General features: G+C 40.6%; 1 protein-coding gene across 2 annotated transcripts in view; it reads left to right on the forward strand.

Moving 5' to 3' along the window:
- Positions 1-23,776, forward strand: part of LOC122554223 (glycogen debranching enzyme-like) — a 100,402-nt gene that overhangs the window by 12,155 nt on the left and 64,471 nt on the right. For both annotated transcript variants that reach the window (XM_043698893.2, XM_087990501.1), the window contains exons 4-8: positions 1,892-2,061; positions 12,402-12,605; positions 17,182-17,363; positions 20,288-20,399; positions 22,694-22,811. In XM_043698893.2, the coding sequence (XP_043554828.1) occupies positions 1,892-2,061; positions 12,402-12,605; positions 17,182-17,363; positions 20,288-20,399; positions 22,694-22,811 (786 nt within the window). The remainder of the gene's footprint in view (positions 1-1,891; positions 2,062-12,401; positions 12,606-17,181; positions 17,364-20,287; positions 20,400-22,693; positions 22,812-23,776) is intronic.

Raw genomic sequence — 23,776 nt, forward strand, 5'->3', positions numbered from 1 at the left:
TCAAAACGGGGATCTTTGCTGTCTGAAAAATTCTTTTGTACACTAGGTAGCAAATTTACCACCCACCAAATTTTTTTTTTCAAATTATTAGGATGAGTTTTTACTTAGGCACTTTATTTTGCCAACAACTCTACCATTCCTTCCTTTGCCTTCCCAAGTATTTTTTTTAAAAAAAGTAGGTAGAAGGTTCTTACTGCATTTATCAAAATGGATGCCTCTTTTAAAAACTGGCAATCTAATCATTTCCCCTTGCATTCTATGGAAGGACCATTACTGAATCCCCCACCATCAAAATTATTGGAATCACCATTGAATAGAAACTCAACTAGACCAGCTACAAATACTGTGGGTTCAAGAGCAGTCAGAGACTGGAAATTCTACCCCAAGTAACTCGCCCCTTAACTCTCCACCAAAGTCTGATCACCATATATAGAATAATCTCCAACAGAACCAACTAGGATAAGCCACCTCTTTGATTGGCACCCCTTCCACCATTTTAAACATTTACTCCTTAAACTACTAATGCATAGTGGCAGCATTATGTGCTATGTACAAGATACATAGTAATAACACATATAGGATCCTACATCAGCACATTCCAAATCTGTGACCTCTACCAAATAGAAGGGCAGTGGAGTTAAAGTGTGGAAATATTGCCATCTGCAAATTCCCCTTCGTTTCACATTGCCATCCTGATTTAGAACTATATTGCCATTCATTCACTGTAATGTTGAAATTCCCTTCCTAACAGCACTATTAGTGTACCTACAGCACCTATACTGCAGGGATCAAATAGAGAGGCAACAAATGCATTTATGCCAGAGGCAATGTAACTTCCTGAAATGACTGGATTCACCTTTTCCCAACATTGACCTATTCTACTTTTGAGGAGAAAGTGAGGTCTGCAGATGCTGGAGATCAAAGTTGAAACTTTATTGCTGGAACAGCACAGCAGGTCAGGCAGCATCCAGGGAACAGGAGATTCGACGTTTCGGGCACAGGCCCTTCTTCAGGAATGAGCAGAGAGTGTAGACTCTCTGCTCATTCCTGAAGAAGGGCCTGTGCCCGAAACGTCGAATCTCCTGTTCCCTGGATGCTGCCTGACCTGCTGTGCTGTTCCAGCAATAAAGTTTCAACTATTCTACTTTTGGACGGGCTATCTTCACAACTGCATTCCTTAATATTGTTCTTTGTAGACTTACTCTGACTGACAGATTGTTAGGTATATAATTTGGCAATTGGTACAATCTTTTGCTTTACAATTTGAAGTCAATTTCTATGAAATCAATTCTTGATCACCTTTCTACAAATATTCCCTTTGGAGAAGAATGATACCACAATTGATGGTATCTTCCATGAATCTTTCAACTGAGATAACCTAAGCTAAGAGGATTCCAACTGGAAATTCATTTGGCTGACCTTTAAGCTCACTTTTTCATATTTTTATTATTTCTAGTTTGACATGAAAAGTTGGCTTAACCTGCAGAGGGAGAGGTCTGAACCCCTCACTACTTGCAGGCTATAGATTCTGGGAATTTCATTCCGAGCTGCAGAGCATGCTGAGGAAAGAAAATAAATGTGTTTTTAATATAATGGTAGCCATGATAAAGTAACGTTAAAGTGCACAGTTTTGATAAATTGTGTAAAGAAACTGCATTGTAGTGATACATTGATATATCCTTATTCTTCAAATGCCCAAAGCCTTTTTTGCGAACTACCATTATATTTCAAATGCATGATATGCAGGGTGAATATATGATGAGAGAAGTGGGGTGGTGAAATGAAAGTGGAAAGATGCAAATTTATTTGTCTTTCAGTGGAATATATCAAAAGTAATAATAAGAATTAAGGGAAACCTGAAATGTCTTACTTCATATTTTCTTGTTTTCAGAAATAATCAAAGGATTGGTGCAGGGTTTATAATTGTGGACCCTATTCTACGTGTTGGACATGACAATCAAATCCTGCCACTGGATTGCATTTGTGCCCAGACCTTCTTATCCAAATGTTTGGGACAGTTGGATGAATGGGAGGCCCGGTTGAACGTTGCTAGGCATTCAGGTAATGTGGACTGACAAATATGCCAATTATAAACATTTAGTATTGTGAAAAATATCAAGCATCTTGAGTTTGGTTAATCTGTATAAATAATAAGATAACAGAACATAGCATGCATTACAATATCAATAAATGACTCCAAACCATATTTGACTTCAGTTTTGTTTTCATGTTTACAAATGTTTCTCTGAACTAGATAGAATACAAAGATGAAACCTCTCCCTTTCAACAAGTGATCCTAAATGTGTGTGCTGTCTTCACACCCTTCTCTTTTTCACCTTTCTTCCAGACTCTGTGTCTCCAAATACCTTTATTGATTAAGCTCTAAGATGCCTTCACAGACACTATGCACTTCATATGCTTCCATTGACACCATGCAGTTGTGATTAGTGATTTCCTGAATTTTTTTTGTCAGTTCTCCAAAGCTACCATTGTATTTGCTCATGGTTTCCCTTGAAATCTCTCACTTCTTAAAAAAAAAAATCATTTTTTTTTTTAAAAATGAGATATCCCTTGTTCCTCATTCAATGGAATTTATAGCCTTTCAATCTTCATTGCCTTCTGCAATCCATGCCTTAATTTTACTCATTATTTCCTCTTTGGTATCCTATACGATTGATCTTAGACCTTCACCAAGGATTTTAGATTAGATTACGTTTAGATTAGATTACGTTTAGATTAGATTACTTAGTGTGGAAACAGACCCTTTGGCCCAACAAGTCCACACCGAACCTCCAAAGAGGAGCAACCCACCCAGACCCATTCCCCTACATTTACCCCTTCACCTAACATTAAGGGCAATTTAGCATGGCCAATTCACCTAACCTGCACATTTTTGGACTGTTGGAGGAAACCGGAGCACCCGGAGGGAACCCACGCAGACACGGGGAGAATGTGCAAACTCCACACAGACAGTTGCCTGAGGCAGGAATTGAACCCGGGTCTCTGGCGCCATGAGGCAGCAGTGCTAACCACTGTGCCATCCATTTTCAGTAATGACAAATGCTAACTCAAGTTTAAAGTTAGGGGAAAATGAAATAGTAATTTCTGCATTTGTGTTTAAAATAATAGTTCACTCTGCGATAATTAATTTTTGTCAGAGTTTTGAAATGATCCGACATGCTTTCAAAGGACAAAGGCAATTGTAACAGTTGAAATTGGGATTTGTGGAGGAAGTGGAGAGAGTGGTACTGGAAAAGCACAGCAGGTCAGGCAGCAAGGAGAAAGTGAGGACTGTAGATGCTGGAGATCAGAGTTTAAAAATGTGTTGCTGGAAAAGCGCAGCAGGTCAGGCATCATCAAAGGAGTAGGAGAATCGACGTTTCGGGCATAAGCCCTTCTTCAGGAATGAGGAGGGTGTGCCAAGCAGGCTAAGATAAAAGGTAGGGAGGAGGGGCGTTGGGAATACGATAGGTGGAAGGAGGTTAAGGTGAGGGTGATAGGCCGGAGAGGGGGTGGGGCGCGGAGAGGTCGGGAAGAAGATTGCAGGTCAAGAAGGCAATCTGTGTCTAAGTCTGAGGGTTGTGACTGAAAAAAGGTGGGGGGAGGGGAAATGAGGAAGCTGGAGAAATCTGCATTCATCCCTTGTGGTTGGAGGGTTCCTAGGCGGAAGATGAGGCGCTCTTCCTCCAGGTGTCGTGTTGCCATGGTCTGGCGATGGAGGAGGCCAAGGACCTGCATGTCCTTGGCAGAGTGGGAAGGGGAGTTAAAGTGTTCAGCCACGGGGCGGTTGGGTTGGTTGGTGCGAGTCCAAGATAGAAATGGGGGGGGTCTAGGAAGGGGAGGGAGGAGTCTGAGAACTGCACCTCCACACACATCATTTACTGCATCCGCTGCACCCGATGTGGCCTCCTATACATTGGGGAGACAGGCTGCCTACTTGCGGAACGTTTCAGAGAATACCTCTGGGACACCCGCACCAACCAACCCAACCGCCCCGTGGCTGAACACTTTAACTCCCCTTCCCATTCCGCCAAGGACATGCAGGTCCTTGGCCTCCTCCATCGCCAGACCATGGCAACATGACGCCCGGAGGAAGAGCGCCTCACCTTCCGCCTAGGAACCCTCCAACCACAAGGGATGAATGCGGATTTCTCCAGGTTCCTAATTTCCCCTCCCCCCCCACCTTTTCTCAGTCCCAACCCTCAGACTCAGCACCGCCTTCTTGACCTGCAATCTTCTTCCCGACCTCTCCGCCCCCACCCCCTCTCCGGCCTATCACCCTCACCTTAACCTCCTTTCACCTATCGTATTCCCAATGCCCCTCCCCCAAGTCCTCCTCCCTACCTTTTATCTTAGCCTGCTTGGCACACCCTCCTCATTCCTGAAGAAGGGCTTATGCCCGAAACGTCAATTCTCCTACTCCTTTGATGCTGCCTGACCTGCTGTGCTTTTCCAGCAACACATTTTTAAGGTCAGGCAGCATCCAAGGAGCAGGAGAATCGACATTTCGGTCATAAACCCTTCATCAGGAATGAGGCTTGTGGGATAGGGACCATTGCCCCTCCCACCACCTTAACCCATTTTCAAGCTTCCAACTTGGCACCGCCCTCTTGACCTGTCCATCTTCCTTCCCACCTATCCACTCCACCCTCCTCTTCAACCTATCACTTTCACCCCCACCTTCATCTACATTCCTGCTACCTTCCCTCCAGCCCCACCTCCTTCCCATTTACCTCTCAGCCTCCCGGCCCACAAGCCTCATTCTTGATGAAGACATTATGCCCAAAAAATCGATACTCCTGCTCCTTGGGTGCTGCCTGGCCTACTGTGCTTTTCCAGCAGTACACTCTTGACTCTGATCTCCAGCATGCAGTGCTCACTTGCTCTGATTTGTGGAGGAACGCTGCTTTAAAGTGTTAGGAATTCCATGTTCCAGTCTCTTAAATTCAAAGTGCATAATGTTTGTACTTTCCCACATTGTATTCCATCTGTCATGTTTTTTGCTCCATCTCCTAGCCTGATTCTTTCTGCAGCGTTGCCACTTTCTCAACAGTACCTGACCCCCATCTATCTTTGTGTCATGTTTTATGATGGAATATTGTCCACATCCTGAATGAGAGGCTTGATATTATGCTGGGGAATTTTCTTAAAAAGTAGACTGGATTGTTACTCCACCAACTATCTTAATCACCCTGAGGTGCCAGTGCACAAAAGCAGCTGTGTATACCATCTGTAAGATACACTGCAGCGATTCATCAATGCTTCTTTGATAGCATTTTCTAAACCTACAACAACTGCCTAATGAAAAGTCAAGGGCCAAGTCTCTCTGACCGTGTGAAGGGCTGAGGTGGGCCAGCCAGCCATGTTTGCAGTGCCATGGCAGGATTGGCGATTGTAGTGGGTGGCACAGTGCTTAGCACTGCTGCCTCACAGCGCCAGAGACCCGGGTTCAATTCGCGCCTCAGGCGACTGACTGTGTGGAGTTTGCACATTGTCCCCGTGCCTGCGTGGGTTTCCTCCGGGTGCTCCGGTTTCCTCCCACAGTCCAAAAATGTGCAGGTAAGGTGAATTGGCCATGCTAAATTGCCCGTAGTGTTAGGTGGAGGGGAATGGGTCTGGGTAGGTTGTGCTTCGGCGGGTCGGTGTGGACTTGTTGGGCCGAAGGGCCTGTTTCCACAGTGTAAGTGATCTGAATCTGATCTAAAATTGTTGTTACTTCTTCTCCTGCTCATCATCTTGGAACTTTCTTTTGAGATGTATGACTATACCACATGCAGTTGTCCACCAGCACCTTCTCCAGAGCAATGAGAAATAGACAGTGATTGAAACACTCTATGAACAAATAAATAATCAATTCCTTGACATTATACTGAGAGAAGTGATAGTTAATCTTGGATATCTGCACTTCAGATGTAACTTTGTGTTTGCAGTTGGCTGTATGCTGAGTGCTGAAGTTCAAGTGCATGGTTCTCTCCAGAATATAGTCCTTAATCAGTAACTAAAAATATCAGCCAATACAACAAATTAGACCCCATTTGTCAGGAATAAGGTGCGCACTCATGCTGTTCTTGGAATATTTGTTTTGATGTTATAACAAATATAATCACTTTATAGTATGCGTTTTACGCATGCCATATCACCTTAGGAGATATAGGTCATCATTGTATTCCACGACCTAATGTGAATAAGGAGGTATTTCATCTCTGGGAGAGTAGTGAATTCTGAAGGCTGTCAAGGCTAGATTGTTAAGAATGTTCAAGACCAAAATAGCTAGTAAAGGAATCAAGGGTTCCAGGGAAAAGGCAGAAAGGTGGAGTTCAGGATTATCAGATCAGCTATGATCTCTTGCTTGAATAGTCTACTTCTGCTCCTATGGTTTATGTTATCATTAGTATCAATAATCTAATAGATTACTCGACCATTTTGCGTATTAGGGTTCAGCATAGGTGTAATTTTGAGGTGCTAACAGTTATTTATCAAAAAATCATATGCTGTGATAATTTAAATTGACCATTTGATTATCTGTACAACTGGAATCACAATGAGCTCTGAAAAGGGACATCCCGCTTACCCAATCATCTCAGCACTTTTTTAAGGAAGGAGCTTGTAAAAAGACTTGTGCACCTGAACATCCAAAGAACATTTGGCAATGTTCCACAAAAGGTACTGTTTAATCTTGGATAAAAACTTGGATGTAGATAAGAAATTGGCTGACAGAAAGAGGAGGAAAATGTAAGCTTTGTTGGATAGCAGTGGTTAATGGCCTGAACCCTAGAATTTTCTGATTTAACAATTCAGTGAGCTTCTAAATCCAATGTCTTCATTTGTGCTTCAGCGTTTAGTAATATGTGACTCCTGTCCCTATGCATTTATTCTCTGACCTCCATTTAATTGGTCATTTTATTAAGCATTTGCTGTTTTTGAAGGTTTGTTACGTCTATCCTGGTTAATACTTGAAAGCATAAATCATTCAGCATATTAACTACTATTTTAATCTTTTCCTTTAACTCAAATAACATCTATTGTAGTTTTTACCTTTCTCTTGAATAACTAAGAGTTATTATAGTTTTATTCCTTTGAATATTATTTTAGACTCCTGGCAAGTTTTTTGATTCATCTTTGCGCCTGTGACATGTTATCTCCAGAAGGCTGTCACCTTTCTCTTTTGGGGACTTATAGAAGCAATCTATGTTTCACCTCAAATTGATTTGCTTCTTTATTTTGCTTTCCATTTGCTTTATATGTCTTGATTTCTTTGAATATCTGGCTTTTGTCTTTTGTGCACACCAAGTCAAAGTTATCATATTGTAGTCATTATTTTCTGGGGGAGCTTCAGTTTCCATTTCATATACACTATGCCACTTATTATAATTTGAGATATGCATTGCCTCTCTATAATTTCCCAGTACACTAGGTCATGCAACATTCACCTATTGCATTAACTGGCTCATATTCTATTGGATTGGAGACTGGACTCAGTCTCTGCCAGGACTGACATATGAAGAGAAACTGTATCGGTTAGGACATTATCCACTAGAGCTTGGAATAATGACAGGATAAACATTCAAACAGGACTTGACAGGGTAAAAAGGATTTCCCAATGATCACGAGGTCCACAGGTCGCAGTCTAAGGATACAAGGTCAGCCATTTAAGACTGAGATGAAAAGAAATGTCTTCATCCAAGAGTGATGACCCTGTGGTACTCTCTCCTACTGAAAGCACTTAGGGCCAAAGCGTTGGATGTCTTTCAAGAATGAGAGAGAGAGTTGTTTTGATCCCTTGAACACAAAGATGCAGGGTGAAAGTGGGTTATTAATACAAGATTCTGTGATGATGATGATGCCATTGAATGTCAAATGACAGAGCTTAGATTCTCTGTCTCATATTGGAGATGGCCATTGCTTGATATTTATGCAGCACAAATGTTACTTACCACTTTCTGAATATTGTCCCGATCATGCTGCGTTTGTACGTGGACTGCTTCGGTGTCTGAAACTTCATGAATGGTGCAATCATTGTACAATCATTGAAATGTTGTGCAATCATTGGCAAATAACCACAATTCTGACCTTAACATGGAGGGAAGATTATTTTTGAAGCAGCTGATTAGGCTTGTGCTTGGGGCCCTTCACTGAGGAACTCCTGCAGAGATATCCTGAAGTAGAGCATTTAGTGGCAAAAGAGGCTCAAAGGGCCAAATGGTCTATTCCTGCTCCTAGCTTCTGTGTCGTCTCCTTTCTGTGAGAGAAGAAAAGCAATGTCCTAGTGGTATTATCACTAGACTATTCATCCAGAGACCTGGATAATATTCTGGGAACCTGGGTTTGAATCCAACTATGGCAGATGGTGAAATTTAAATTCAATAATCTGGTAATAAGAGTTGAATGATCATGAAACCATTGCTGATTCAGGAAAACACATCTGGTTCACCTAATGTCATTTAGGGAGAGACATCTGTCATCTGTATCTGGTCCTGCCTACATGTGACTCCAGTCCCACAATAATGTAGTTGTTAATGTAGTGAGGCTGGTGCTTTTCTGATGCCACCCCTTGTGGATGGAGAATGCAGGCAGTTGCTGTCCATGGAGTGTGCTCTGAGGTGTTCAGGACTGTTGGCCAAGATGGATACTTGAAGAAGAGAAAAAATGAGCTACAACTGCTAGATAACTGTCATGTCTGGAATAGCTTCTATCTAGGCTCCCTCCACTTCCCTGGGCAAATCCAAGCTGCATATAAATGAATTGACATTGGACAATAAAAGTGTTAATGCATGCAAATACACTAATTGCCAGTCACTGATAAAACATTACGCACAAAATTGGACTTTTTTCCTTTCGAAGTCAAGAATCTCATTTTTCCTTTCTTAGAATATTTCCCCAAGTAACTTGTCAATGTCATTCAGGCTTGGGAAAATTTCACTCATAGAATGACAAAAGACAGACTCTAAATATGGTAGCTACAGTAACAGAAACCTTCCCTGTGCCTCGATCAAAGCTACTGAAGCAATTTCATTCTTACGCCTGAAGGATAAATATAACTGGTTTAGATATGAAACAAGATGATGCATTTTCATAAAAATACAAATGACAAGTTTGCATTGTCAACAGTTCTTAATTTCAGAAGCTATATACGTGATACTGGGGTTGTTGGCATAAATATCTAATCGGACTAGCAGAATTTAGAAGGTTAAAACAAGCACAGCAGATGCTGGAAACCAGAGTCTAGATTAGAGTGGTGCTAGAAAAGCACAGCAGGTCAGGCAGCATCCAAGGAGCAGGTGAATCGACGTTTCGGGCAAAAGCCCTTCATCAGGAATAGAGGCAGGGAGTCTGCAGGGTGAATTGGCAATTGTTGAGCTTTCTTTGCAGTTGGGATCAATGGTTCATCCACTCAATACATTTCTATTTCCCAAGAATGTTGCTGCATACTGTCTGGTAACCTTCAACTGTGCAATTCAATATATTAACTGAAATGCTTCTAAAGAAAATAAATCATTACCTATCGTTACCTTCCAAAGCAAATAACATGAATTTCTAACCTAGCTCCATTTATTAGCACTTACTTATGATCCTGTTTCACTTTGTTTTATACCTATTGAAAGTTTCATGTCGCGTGAACTCTTGATACCTTGTAAGTTAATGTTATAAGGTTAGAACAAAGGAAGAATAATTGAAATTTGAAAGGATTGTTGACTCTGCCTTAACGGAAAGGCACTGCATTTGCTTTGAGTATGATCCAGGCCTCACATTTACGTAAGCAGAGTTGTTTCTTAGTTAATTTAAACAATCTGGCTCATTCCAGGTAATACATAGAACTGATTCCTTTTGGCTAACATTTCTTTCCTGTAAAAATGCTTCCATTGTATCGAGAGTGTCCTTTCCTTTGAGAGTACAATATTCTGAAAAGTACAATTGGCAGTTATTTTTATAGAATTCAAACAATTGTGGGTGCTAGATTTTAGATAAAATATGGATGTTGGGTGCTCAAGATGAAAACTCTCTCTCCAACATGACCTACAAACATTGTTGGCATGAAAAAGGAGTTTATTAAAAAAAACATATCTAAAGTGCTGGAGTCAAGCTAATCCGAGAGCATGCATATGAAAACAACCCTAAAATGCTTGCATGAACAGGATATTACTAAGCTGTGAGATGTTGATCATATGAAATTCAAGCTACAACAATTAGAAATGGCTTCATTTTTAAACGTGATTACCATTAATACTATCACAATAAAAAGGTTGGTGCTGCAACAATAACTATTGTGAAATCCTGGGTCAAGTAAGTTTAATCGGCAAGGTTATGTGTACATTATCTGATAACCATATTGTTAATCTCTACATTATGACATGACATTACATTGAGCATTGATGCAACCTATTTTCACAAAATCCCTACAATGCAGACTATAGGCCATTTGGCTCATCAGGTCTCCTCCGAAGAGCATCCCATCCAGACCCAGCCCTCCCCACCCACCCTATCCCTGTAACCCTACGTTTACCATGGCTAATTCACCTAGCCTGCACATCCCTGGACACTATGCAATTTAGCATGACCAATCCACCTAACCTGCACATCTTTGGACTGTGGGAGGAAACCGGACTGCCTGGTGGAATTCTGCGCAGGCATGAGGAGAATATTCAAACTCCACACAGACTGTCGCGCAAACTGAACTCGAATCTGGGTCCCTGGTGCTGTGAGGCAGCAGTGCTAACCACTGAGGAACCATGCCGCATTTAATTTGCTGACTAATTAGAATTTATCTTGTGGCAGTCCACAAATTGTGTTTCCAGTTGTTCTGGGAGCCCTCTTAAGTTTTGAGAAGGCATATATTTATTTTTTAAATTGTTCAGCCACCTTCAGTTATGTGTATTCACATCTGTATTGTTATCTCAAAATAGTTTTGTTTCTCTGAACAAGCTGCTTTCCATATAGCTAAGCAAGGTCAGCTATTTACACAACTAGTCCTCGCCCGCATTTATCTTGCCAGTTTATTTATGTTGTTTGAAATGTGTAGGCTCAAAGTGTACAGCTTTGGCAGCTTGCTTCCAAATAAAGTTTCCATGTCGGACCGCAACAACTTAATGTTTATAAAGCATCATTAATGTAATAAAACATCCCAAGACATTTTATAAGAATGTCATAAAACAGATTATAACACAGAGCCACATAACATTAGACATAATCATCAAGAGCTTTGTCAGAATCAGGTTTTAAGAATGGCTTAGAGGAAAGTGAGACAGAGAAATGTAGCGAGGATATTCCAGAGCTTCATGCCTAGACAGTTAAAGGCATCACCACCAATGGTGGAGCAATTAAAATTAGCAAGGACATTTTAACTTGCTTTCTGCTAGTTGGGTCAGATATACAGTATCTGGATCAGTGGTGCTGGAAGAGCACAGCAATTCAGGCAGCATCCGACGAGCAGCAAAATAATTGACCTTTACTCTAACTCCTCAGCCTTCTACATACAAATGCACACCACAATTATGAAATCAATTAGAATACACAGTTAAGTTTTATTAAGTCATTTGAAGAATTAGTTTCATTCAGTTCAGGGAACTTTGGCTCTGAATCAGAAACTCTATTTGAGATGCGCTACAGCATATAATCTGAACTAATACAGCATAAAGTTTGAGAGCAAGGACATCTTTTTGGAGAACATCTGCTTATTAGGTGTAATAGGAATAAATGATGCAATGCCACTTGTTTCATAAAACACAGTTAGCATTCATCCTTAACAATACTATTGGGGAAAAAAAAGTCTCATCTTCATGATGTTAAATAACTGCTTTATTTGTCTGTTGAGATAAGTTTAGCTACTCTTTCAGGCAATGTTGACAATAAGATTATGAAGCATTTTGGATCATCCTTTGGTGCCAAAGATTATAAAGCTATACAAGTGCAAACTATTTATCTGGGGACAACCAAATTTGCAAATTGGAAAACTTTGCTCATTATTAAATTTTGGCTATAGTTTTAACTTGTTCCCAGGGTGAAGAATTCAATAACGAGAGGTCACGCTTTCAAGGTGAGAGGTGCAAAGTTTAAGGGGGATACACGCAGCAAGCACTTCACACAGCGGGTGATGGGCGTTTGGAACGTGTTGCTAGCAGAGATGGTAGAGTCAGGCATGGTAGATTCATTTAAGATGTGTCTGGATAAATGCATGAGTGGGTGGGGAGTAGAGGGATACAGATGCTTAGGAATTAACCGACCGGCTTAGACAGTACATTTTGATCGGCTCAGGCTGGGGGGGGGGGCAGGAGGGCCTGTTCCTGGGCTGTAAATTTTCTTAGTTCTCTTTGTTCTTAGTTATAAAATTATATTACTGGCTGAAGTCCTGCATTAATTTATTTGAACAGAAATAAGCAATAACTTCTATTTGTTCTTTTTAATAGGCTATAATATGATACACTTTACTCCATTACAAACTCTTGGAATGTCCAGATCATGCTATTCCTTAGCAGACCAGTTGGAACTAAACCCTGATTTTTCTCGGCCTGAAAAAATTCACACTTGGAATGATGTTGCGAGGTTAGTCGAGAAGTTGAAAAAGGAGTGGAACATGCTCTGCATAACAGATGTGGTCTACAACCATACAGGTACTAAATTAAGGAGAATTTCCAATATTATTATGATAGCCACACTTGTGTCAGGTTGAGGGAATGGTGAAGTCTGAAAATAACATGCATAAATGGGTTTTCAGCGGCAGATGAGCTGAGATGGGGCAGATTGGTGGAATTGCCAGGGTTAGTGTTGGCTTGAAGATGAAGTCACAAGCTCACCTTGGAATCAAATTTGGACACCCAAAGTTGTGACAGACTGATTCCATCTCTGACTTTTGCTTGGGAAAAAGAGAAGGAATTATTAGCTAGGGAATGGAGTCTGATGCAAGGACTGAAAGGATTGGTTGCAGTCTTCCCATTATTTAATTGGAGGACATTTCTGCTCATGCAATACTGAATGTTAGAGGAAGTGGTAATTTAGTAACAGTGGAGCATTTTGAGAAAATAGCACTAAGGTAAAGCGGGATATCATCAGCACTGATTTATTATTTTGCAAGAGGACTGAGTTATAATTTGCATTTCTAAATTATTAATCATGGTTAACCAGAGATAGTTAAGTTCTTGATTGCCAAGGGGATCAAAGATTAAGGGGAGAAAGTGGAAAAATGGGGTTGAAAAACCTATCAGCCATGATCGAATAGCAGAACTGATCCAATGGACGGAATAGCCTAATTTCTGCTCCTGTGTCTTATGGCCTTAAGCCAGATAAAGGAACTGAGAATTGACAGTTCCGATGAAGAGTCATACTGGACTTGAAATAATAACTCTGTTTCTATCTCTATAGATGCTGCCAGACCTGCTGAGTTTCTCCAATACTTTGTTTTTATTTCAGATTTAAACATTTAATTTTTTTGTATTGTACATCTATGGTTATTGGAAAAAGTTGTCACTTGATGTCATTCTATCTTCTTATACTTTAAAGCATCATCTGTACGTCTGATCCATAGAAACTAACAATATTGCTGAAATAAGACTTGTTTTGTCAAAGATTTTTATCTTGAGCTGATTATGCAAATTCAGCAAGAAATTTAAAAGTTAAACAACATTTATGCTGAGAGAGGAGAGTGTTGATTGGTTGGTAAGTGATAGGTCGAGGTGTTGCCATGGTGAATGCACTAGTTATTGATAACTGACAGCTGCCAAGCTTTGTTTAAAGTTTTAACCGGAAAGGTTGATTGCTCAAGACATTGTTCTGATGAGTGCAGGATAAAAGAACTTGACAAATACTTTTTTTTTCAACGATACTCAAATCCTGGATTTAAAAACCTACTATTTGAAGCTATTATTGGAAACCTTTTTATAATTTTTGGGGCGTAAACAAATCTTTTCCCTAAATAAAAATTTAAGTCTCATTGTATTTACAATTTAGATATTTCAAAATTAATTGTGAAGAGTTTTTTTTTGTACTAGTTCTGGTTATTAGATCTAGAATAAAGTTGCACTGCAAAAATCCAAAGTTTGTAGTTCATTGTATTGCCTTCACACCTTCATTTGATAGCGTATACAGTCTGAAAGTAAGACTTGCATTTATTTGTTTATTTCATAACTTTAGGACAACATTAGGCATAAATTGTCTTGGGAAGTTCTATTGTTTTAATGAAGGAGACATATGAATATAACAAATATATCAATTAGGAGCAAGATTAGAAACATGGTTGACAATTTTCACTTGGCAAGATCTCCAGCAGCTGAAAATGTGTTGTTGGAAAAGCGCAGCAGGTCAGGCAGCATCCAAGAAACAGGAGAATCGACGTTTCGGGCATAAGCCCTTCTTCAGGAAGGGCTTATGCCCGAAACGTCGATTCTCCTGTTCCTTGGATGCTGCCTGACCTGCTGCGCTTTTCCAGCAACACATTTTCAGCTCTGATCTCCAGAATCTGCAGTCCTCACTTTCTCCTCGAAGATCTCAAGCAGCTTCTTGGAATTATGTCTGTCCATTGAAGAGTGAGTACATGTGAAAATACAATGTGCTCAAGTTTTGGACTGGGGCTTGAAACCATAATCTTCCAACTAAAGGTAAAAATTCTGCTACTGAGTCAGTGTGGAAATCACGTAGCTTGAGCAATAAATAAATAAACAGTTGCTTCTTCAACCGGTTTATCTTGGAAATCTTTTTATCAACTGTTTTGTGATTCTATCCAATTGTTTTGTTACTTTAATGTGTTGCACAAGTATACCCACTTACAAATTTCCACTAAATCCTGTTAAAGCTGCTTAATATCTGCAACTTAATTAAATTAACTGATTTAGTCTGTTTATACTGTCAGTCCAAGAGGTTGCTGCTTTTGATTAAGATGCATTCAATCAAAAATGATAAACAACATTATACACTTGAGACTGGTTGCTGAGTTAATTTAGGGTGAGTGGTCGTAACGTCACTATTTTCTGAATTCTTTAAAACTAGTGAAACATTCAAAACCAATTCATCATAAGTGTACTAAAGGCGCTCTTGAACCTTGTATTTTCATAATCTGATTTGAAATAGCCATGTGCAGGAGAGGGTTTAAAAATGTCAAAGGTGGAATGTCATCTATTTAAAGAGTAATTACTGATTAGCAGCAGTGTATACTGGGTGATGTTTGAGACTCAACATTCGTGATGACGAGCCTTATTTATTTTTGTAAAGGTCAGGGTGCTGAGCATTTGACACTGCCTTTGAAATGTCAAGTTAGAACTGGCTACGCGATGAAGAATTAAGTTAGTTGTGCAATTAGGCAGTTTATTTTCAACTGAAATATTATTCTTCGTTCTAGTCCATAATTACCTGATGAAGAAGCAGTTCTGTGAAAGCTAGTGCTACCAAATAAACCTGTTGGATTGTAACCTGGTGTTGTTATTTTTAACTTTGAACTCTATAGGAAGCATTTGTAGTTTGATATTTTGAGGAGTCTTATTCTTCACTTAATATATTAATCGTATATAGTAACCTTTAAGATAAGGGTTATGTAACATTAATGCACAGTACCAAGAGTTACTGGCTTTTTAGTTCAATCTGTTAGCAGATTTATATTATTGTTTCTAATATGCTTAAGTATTACTGGGTAACAAAAGATTGATGCATTTTTGCCTTGGGTTCATCGTGGGCATAAACTTAAGGGAAGGGTCAGAAGAATTAGAGCAGATGTGAGGAAACTTTTTTTCTCCCAGATGATGCTGGAAACCTGGGACTCACTTGCAAGGGTGGTAGAGGCAGAAAACCTTGTAACATTGAAGAAGGTGGACTGAAGGGTCTCCTCCTGTGCTGTATGACTCTATAAGTAATTATATATGCAAACGCATACAAGGCTTTGGGCCAACTGCTGGAAAATTAGTTTAGAACAGTTACGTGGTTGTTTTTGACTGGTGCAGACATGATGGGTGGAATGGCTATAGATATCTCTCTAACTCCTATTTGTGAATATACCAGTGTAAATGGGAGCCAACCTTTTATAGTGTTTGAGAAGCACCCTGATAGGTTGGAGAGTGAACTGTGGTTCGTAGAGGCATTGCTATGAAAAATGCACCACTGTCAAAACAGAGTCTGACACAGGATGTGATCCAACATCTGAATATTTCTGAACGTGCTAAGAATTACACTTAACAACCAGTTTAAAATTCAGTTGGGCTTGCCATGTAGGTTTGATATCGTGGAAGCTACATATATTAAGATAGAGGACCTTGAACTCTGTAGCCAGCCAGCGCATTTACATATTTAGCGCTGTTCACACTTAACAAAACAGACTGTAGCCATTACCTGGGGCGTTGCTCAGGACAGTGTTATGGCCAAGTCAATTTAATCTATCTGGTTTAGATATAAACAAAGCTTGGTAGTTAACCTGTTAGTTCTTATTTAACTAGTGCATTCTCCATGGCAAGCTTCTATTGATCAGAGTAGATATTAATCAACACACTCTCATACATTTTGTTCTCCTTTACCTTGGTATTCTTTTCATGTCCTAAAGAGTAATCAGTGCAAAACAAAATAGCCCATAATGTTTGGCATCAATCTGCATCGTAAACTAGTCATCCAACCAACTGAGCTACTCTATATTTGCAGGGAAGTGTCTGTCCTATATTCAAATATTCCTCTCTTTCTACAACTAATGCATTTATTGACATAAAGTTTCTAAGTCCTGCATTAACTGTGCACCTCCTGTGAAAATTCCCCTGTAGAAGAGTCTGAGGTTATCATTATCAGCTATCAGAAAACAGAATAGATATCAACCCATTTGCTTTTTTTTCACAAAGAAGCTATTGGATTGTGAAGGTTCTGTAAAACAAAACTAATCATCCTAATTTTGGCATTCATGGCAGCAATTCATTCCTTTCTGTAATTTTAGTGAGCTAAATACAAAGGAAAATAAATGTGGGCTCAAAATATTCCAAGAAGATTTAATGAAATAGGTTGAAATATCTCAAGTATGGAGAACAGGTTATGGTTAAATTGTTATTTGTAATTGGTGTATCTCATTTAATTTTACAAAGGTTTTGCAATATTTTGCTCTGAAATAGAACATAGCAGAGTTAGTGCATTATGAATGAAGGCCTAGCTGATGTCTACCTTTATACAACTATGTTTTATAAGGGATAGTGAATGTTTGCTTCTAACTTTTTCTTCTCATTTGCTCACTAGCTGCCAACAGTGGCTGGCTGAAGAAACACCCAGAATGTTCCTACAACATCTTAAACTCCCCTCATCTGAAACCAGCCTGGCTTTTAGATCGAGCCTTGTGGCATTTTACTTGTGATGTGGCCAAAGGGAAATATCAGGATAGAGGATTGCCTGCTCGAATTGAAACTGGAGACCAACTTAATGTAAGCACAAGGCAATTATACTCAAAGCATCCTTTTTTCCCTCAGAATATCTCTTCAGAAAGGTGTGAGCTGCAATACTAGGGGCGGGGAGAACTATAAAACGAAATGGATGCTGGAAGTCAACCAAGTCATTGACTTGGATTGCCCTCATTTATAGAAGGAGGGTGAGGACAGCAATTGGTGGGGAGACAAGCCTGGCCATTTTTTGTTATTGATGATACTCCTTAGCCTAAGAGTGCTATAACCTTTTAATATCCCAGTTATGGTTGAGATCAGCTAACTCACTTTGGGTAAGTATTATTTGCATTTGTATACACGGGAAATTTCCTTGCCTGAAGAATTGTTATGAATGCCGCACTCAATCACATGAGTGCATAAGAACATAAGAAATAGAAGCAGGAATAGGCCATCTGACCCATTGAGCCTGCTCCGCAATGCAATAAGATCATGGCTGATCTTTTTGCAGACTGAGCTCTACTTACCTGCCTGCTCACCATAATCCTTGATTCATTTACTGTTCAAACATCTACCTACCTTTGCCTTATAAACATTCAACGATGTAGCCTCAATTGCTTAACTAGGCAGGGAATCCCACAATTCACAACCCTTTGAGTTGAGGAAGAATTCCTTCACCAGTCTTAAATCTGCTCCTCTTACTAAGCCCTCCAAGTTCTAGCCATTCCTGATGAAGGGATTTTGCCCGAAACGTCGATTTTCCTGCTCCTCGGATGCTGCCTGACCTAGTATATGGAACATAGAACAGTACAGCACAGAACAGGTCCTTCAGCCCACGATGTTGTGCCGATCATTGATCCTCATGTAAGGCAAACCTAATGTACGAACCCTCAAATTTCTGTGACCATATGCATGTCCAGCAGTCTTTTAAATATCCCCAATGACCTCACTTCCACAACTGCTGCTGGCAATGCATTCCATGCTCTCTCAACTCTCTGCGTAAAGAACCCGCCTCTGACATCCCCTCTATACTTTCCACCAAACAGCTTAAAATATGACCCCATGTGTTAACAATTTCTGCCCAGGGAAAAGGTCTCTGGCTATCAACTCTATCTATGCCTCTCATTATCTTGTGCACCTCAATTAGGTCCCCTCTCTTCCTTCTTTTTTCCAATGACAAAAGTCCGAACTCAGTCAACCTCTCTTTGTAAGATAAGCCCTCCATTCCAGGTAACATCCTGGTAAACCTCCTCTGAACCCTCTCCAAAGCATCCACATCATTCCTATAATAGGGCGAGCAGAACTGGACACAGTATTCCAAGTGCGGTCTAACCAAAGTTTTATAGAGCTGCACGGCTCTTAAACTCAATCCCCCTGTTAATGAAAGTCAAAACACTATATACTTTCTTAACAACCCCATCCACCTGGGTGGCAATTTTAAGGGATCTATGTACCTGCACACCAAGATCCCGCAGTTCCTCCACACTGCCAAGAATCCTGCCTTTAATCCTGTACTCAACTTTCAAGTTCGATCTTCCAAAATGCATCACTTCGCATTTATCCAGGTTGAACCTGCTGTGCTTTTCCAGCACCACTCTGACCTAAGCTGTAAGTTCTAGTTTCACCCGCTAGGAACAACCCCCCTGCGTCTACTTTATCTATTCCCCATCATAATTTTATATATTTCTATAAGATCCCCACTCATTCTTCTAAATTCCAATGAGTACAGTCCCAGCCTACTCAATCTCTCTTCATAAGCCAACCCTTTCAATTCCGGTATCAATCTAGTGAATCTCCTCTGCACTCCTTCCAATGCACATCCTTTCTCAAGTAATGAGATTAAAATTGCACACTGTACTCCTGGTGTGACTTCATCAAAACCCGACACAGCTGCAGCATAACCTGCCTATTTTTAAACTCCCTTCCTCCAGCAATGAAGGACAATATTCCACTTGCCTCCTTAATTATCTGATGCTCCTGCAAACCAACCTTTTGTAGTTCATGCACAGGGATACCCAGGTCCCTCTACACAGCAGCATGCTGCAATTTTTCACCATTTAAATAATAGAAAAGTACAGCACAGAACAGGCCCTTTGGCCCACGATGTTGTGCCGAGGTTTAATCCTAATGTAAAATATAATAACTTAACTCAACTCGCTGCTCTCCATGTGCCTGTTCAGCAGTCACTTAAGTGTCCTTAATGACTCTGCTTTCACCACCGACGCTGGCAAAGAATCTACTTTGCTGTTATTCCTACCGAAATGGATGACCTCAAATGTACCAACATTGTACTTCATCTGCCAGAACCTTGCTAACTCATTTAACCTATGCATACTTTGCTCTATCACTCATTTTAATGTCATCTGCAAATTTTGACACACTACACTTGGTCCCCAATTCGAAAACATCTATGTAAATGATAATTCATTGCAGCCCCCAACACTGATCCTTGAGGCACACCACTAGCCACTGCCAACCAGAAAAACACCCATTTATGTCTACTCTTTGCTTTCTGTTACTTAACCAATTTTCTAATCAATTTTCTGCATCCTTATCTTATGCTGCACCCTCATTAGCACATGGCACAGATAGTAATCCAGAGATTACTACCTTTGTGGTCCTGGATTTCAATCTGGCTGTTAACTCCTAAAATTCAGCCTTCAGGACCTCATCCCTCTTCCTACCTATGTCATTGGTACCAATGTGTACCCCAGCCACTGGCTGGTTCTCCCCCCACAATGCCTTGCAGCAGAGTAGTTTTAGTAAATGACATTGATGCATTTAAGGTGAGGCAACATACATTTGTGAGCCGAGAGGGAACAGCAGCATGTTTGTGATAGGTTGAGCCTTAAAGAAATGACAGGAGGTTCATGCAGTACACAGATGCTAGCAAGGGCAAGTTGGATTAAAAGTTCACAGAAACAAGTAAATCTGTGATGGAAGGTAACTATGTTTTATTCTTTTGACAGAATCTTCGCATAATCATGTGGGAGGACATCTTTCCTCAACTGCGGCTTTGGGAATTCTATCAAGTTAATGTTGACAAATTTGTGTCTGACTTCCAGAATGCACTACAATATGGTACACTACTTTTGGCGCACAATTTTTCATTTTGAATTGCTTTTGAGATTGTTTGGCAGTCTTGATTTTCAGGTGCCTTATTACTGGTTTTCATTGTCACTAACACAATTATTAGATAATTCAGTCACATGACCTTTGTAATTGTTGAGGTATAGACTATTTGGACTTGCATGGTGAACTAATTCCACAGAGGCTGGTATCCTGTCATCCTTTTCCTAAACGTGGAGAGTCCTTGACACTGATCCAGCTCCCTCACATCCCATTCTCAGTGAACAGTATATCTGATATGCCTGTTCTAATCTGACATCCAGGGCTCCCTGATTGGACCGGATTAACAGTCCCAATCAAGGAACGTGTATTTTATGATGTCCAGCTGGCTGCCCTTGTTATAATCACTACACGTGGCAGTAGAATTTGAAGAATATGTCAATATCTTCAGTTATCAAATTTCCATCAAACTTAAAGCCACAATATACAAGGGAGTCTTAAATTCCTTAAATACTGTGGGATTTAAAAATGGCACAAGACAAAAGGCAAAAGTTAGCAATGATTCGGAGATGCCGGTGTTGGACTGGGGTGTACAAGGTTAAAAATCACACAACACCAGGTTATAGTCCAACAGGTTTAATTGGAAGCACACTAGCTTTCGGAGCGACGATCCTTCATCAGGTGATGAAGGAGCGTCGCTCCGAAAGCTAGTGTGCTTCCAATTAAACCTGTTGGACTATAACCTGATGCTGTGTGATTTTTAAAGTTAGCAACGATTTCTTTTGTGCAAAATAGCTGTATCTCACAAACATGATTCAGCTTGGTGAGATGAATGGTATATTTTCATTGCATGCACAAAGCTCGGATATTTTAACCAAACAGTTGCTCCTTTCTTTTTACTGTATCTTGTAAATTAATTGTATTAATTCAGTGTTCATTATAATAGCATTCACTACATATTTCTCCATAAAGTAGCTGCTCAACATAAACAGCCTTAATTATGGGACACCAGATTTGTTTGCAGGCATTCCTGAGCTCATTGATTTCAGTACTCCTACGTAGATGAGCATTTCTTTGTTGGCAATTTTGAAACTTTTTTTTCCTTGCAGCACCTTGCTTAGCCTGTTTGCAATGTCTCTCACATTCTCCTGACAGCTTCCCTCTCTCCTTTGCCCAGCCCCCTAGTGGCCTGTCTGCCTTCTCTCTCTTTCTCTGTCTATGTCTCTCTTTGCCTCTCCATCTCTGTGTCTCTTTCTGCCTCTGTTCCCCCACCTCTTTCTGCCTCCCTCTGCCTCTTTCTGCCTTTCTCTGTCTTCTCTCTCTCTCTCTCTCTCTCTCTCTCTCTGTGTCTCTCTCTCTCTCTCTGTCTCTCTCTCTCTCTCTCTCTCTCTCTCTCCCCCTCTCTCTCTCTCTCTCTCTGCCCCTCTCTCTCTCTCTCTCTCTCTCTGCCCCCCTCTCTCTCTCTCTGCCCCTCTCTCTCTCTCTCTCTCTCTCTGCCCCTCTCTCTCTCTCTCTCTGCCCCTCTCTCTCTCTCTCTCTCTCTGCCCCTCTCTCCCTCTCCCTGCCCCTCTCTCCCTCTCCCTGCCCCTCTCTCCCTCTCCCTGCCCCTCTCTCCCTCTCCCTGCCCCTCTCTGAACTCCTCCAAGACCCAGTAGGATAGGTAGCTGCTGGATTTCGGCCCCCTCCTATGCTTAGTTGCCCCAGATTAGTTATGGTGCAGAAGGAGGGTTTAGATCAGAGTGGTGCTGGAAAAGCACAGCAGGCCAGGCAGCATCCAAGGAGCAGGAAAATCGATGTTTTGGGCAAAAGCTCTTCATCAGGAATAGAGGCAGGAAGCCTCTAGAGTGGAGAGATAAATGTCTGTCTGTGTGTGTGTGGGGGGGGGGGGGGGGGGAGAGAGTGGAGAGATAAATGGTGCAGAAGAAGGCCATTCAACAACAGAGTCTGCATACCATACCAACCTTCTCACTATTGACACACACTTAACTAGCTGCTCAAGAGGAGAAATTATAGGTTGTTTCTCTTCCACATTTCCTCTGGACAAGTTCAAAGGTGAGTAGAATGTAGTTGGAGGAGCAAGTCCTCCTTACCTTCTGTTCACAGCGATGCAATTTCTCAGGCTTGCCCCATGGGCGAATAAAGTTCTGGGGAGAATTTGCCTGCTGCCCCCATGAATTTTGAATGCCGCAAAAATTATTTACCATGATGTATTGAGAATATTTGCATTTTAAAAAGTTTGAGTTTTTTTTTAATCCTTGTGTTTCTAAGGCTAACAATTGTAGAAGTTTATTTTATTTCTATTTAAGGTGAGAAGAAAAAATGTGACACCAAGCAGCCTCTTAAGGTTATTCAGGATCCTGAATTTAAGAGGTTTGGGTGTGCTATTAACATAAGCACATTACTGAAGTTGTTTGTGCCTCATGGGTAAGTTATACAAAATTTACTTAAATATAAATAGACGATAAATAGGGAGAAGTAGATTGTTGATTCTGCAGTTTAGTGTTTTTTTAAATTGTTTAAATTTAAATTAACAAAAGCAATTAATGTCAACATAAAATGTAAATTAAGGTTTCATTTTCAGGCCAGTCATGCACTCCAGTCCACACAGCAGCCACCAGCCACAGAAAGTCTCTAATGGGCATAAGGGTCCTCTCTCAAATGCACCAGGCATGGACACATCAATAAATGAGGGGCAGGAAGTCAGCCCAAACAAACCCCCTCAACCACCTGCTGCCTGAACCAGTCTGTGGTCATCCTGGCCAGGCTCTGGAGCACACTTACTAGGAAGCCCAATGCTTTGCTTGCCCACCAGCCCTCTGCACCAGGTAGACAAAGATCAAGAACATGGTGCTGAACTGTAAACAAAATTTGAAGAGCATTCCCCTCAAAGCCAACAGTATATATTGAACAGACTTCTCAAGGCTGCAGAAAACATAGCCTGGGAGTCCATGAACCACCTTATTAAGTGGAACCTCCTATGTGCAACTCCATGTGCAGTAGTTAAGATATTTTCGAATCAAGTAGATGGGATTTGAATCTGGGACTCCTGGATCAAAGATAGGGATGCTGCTACTGTGCCACAAGAGTCCCCATGTGTGGTATTTAATTTTTACAGCTTATAATTTTAAAGGGTTTTTAAAGTGAGCCTTTTTGGTATTTGTTTCAACAAATAAATGTATGTGCATTGCAATGTATTTGAGTACATACATTTGAGATTAACTTTTGTTTAATAACACACATTTTTCTGAGCTGCCAAACTATCCATATCTTGCATTTTTAATAATAATGAAGCTTATGGCATTTGTCATCATTACTCAGCGAATCTGAGAGCAGCTTCTGATGTCCACACATGCACCCTGCCAGTATTATACCTGACTCCTGTAAAGGAT

This window comes from Chiloscyllium plagiosum, unplaced genomic scaffold (assembly GCF_037043375.1).
Source record: "Chiloscyllium plagiosum isolate Xiang-an unplaced genomic scaffold, Cpla_swu_hap1 HiC_scaffold_9, whole genome shotgun sequence".
NCBI lineage: Eukaryota > Metazoa > Chordata > Chondrichthyes > Orectolobiformes > Hemiscylliidae > Chiloscyllium > Chiloscyllium plagiosum.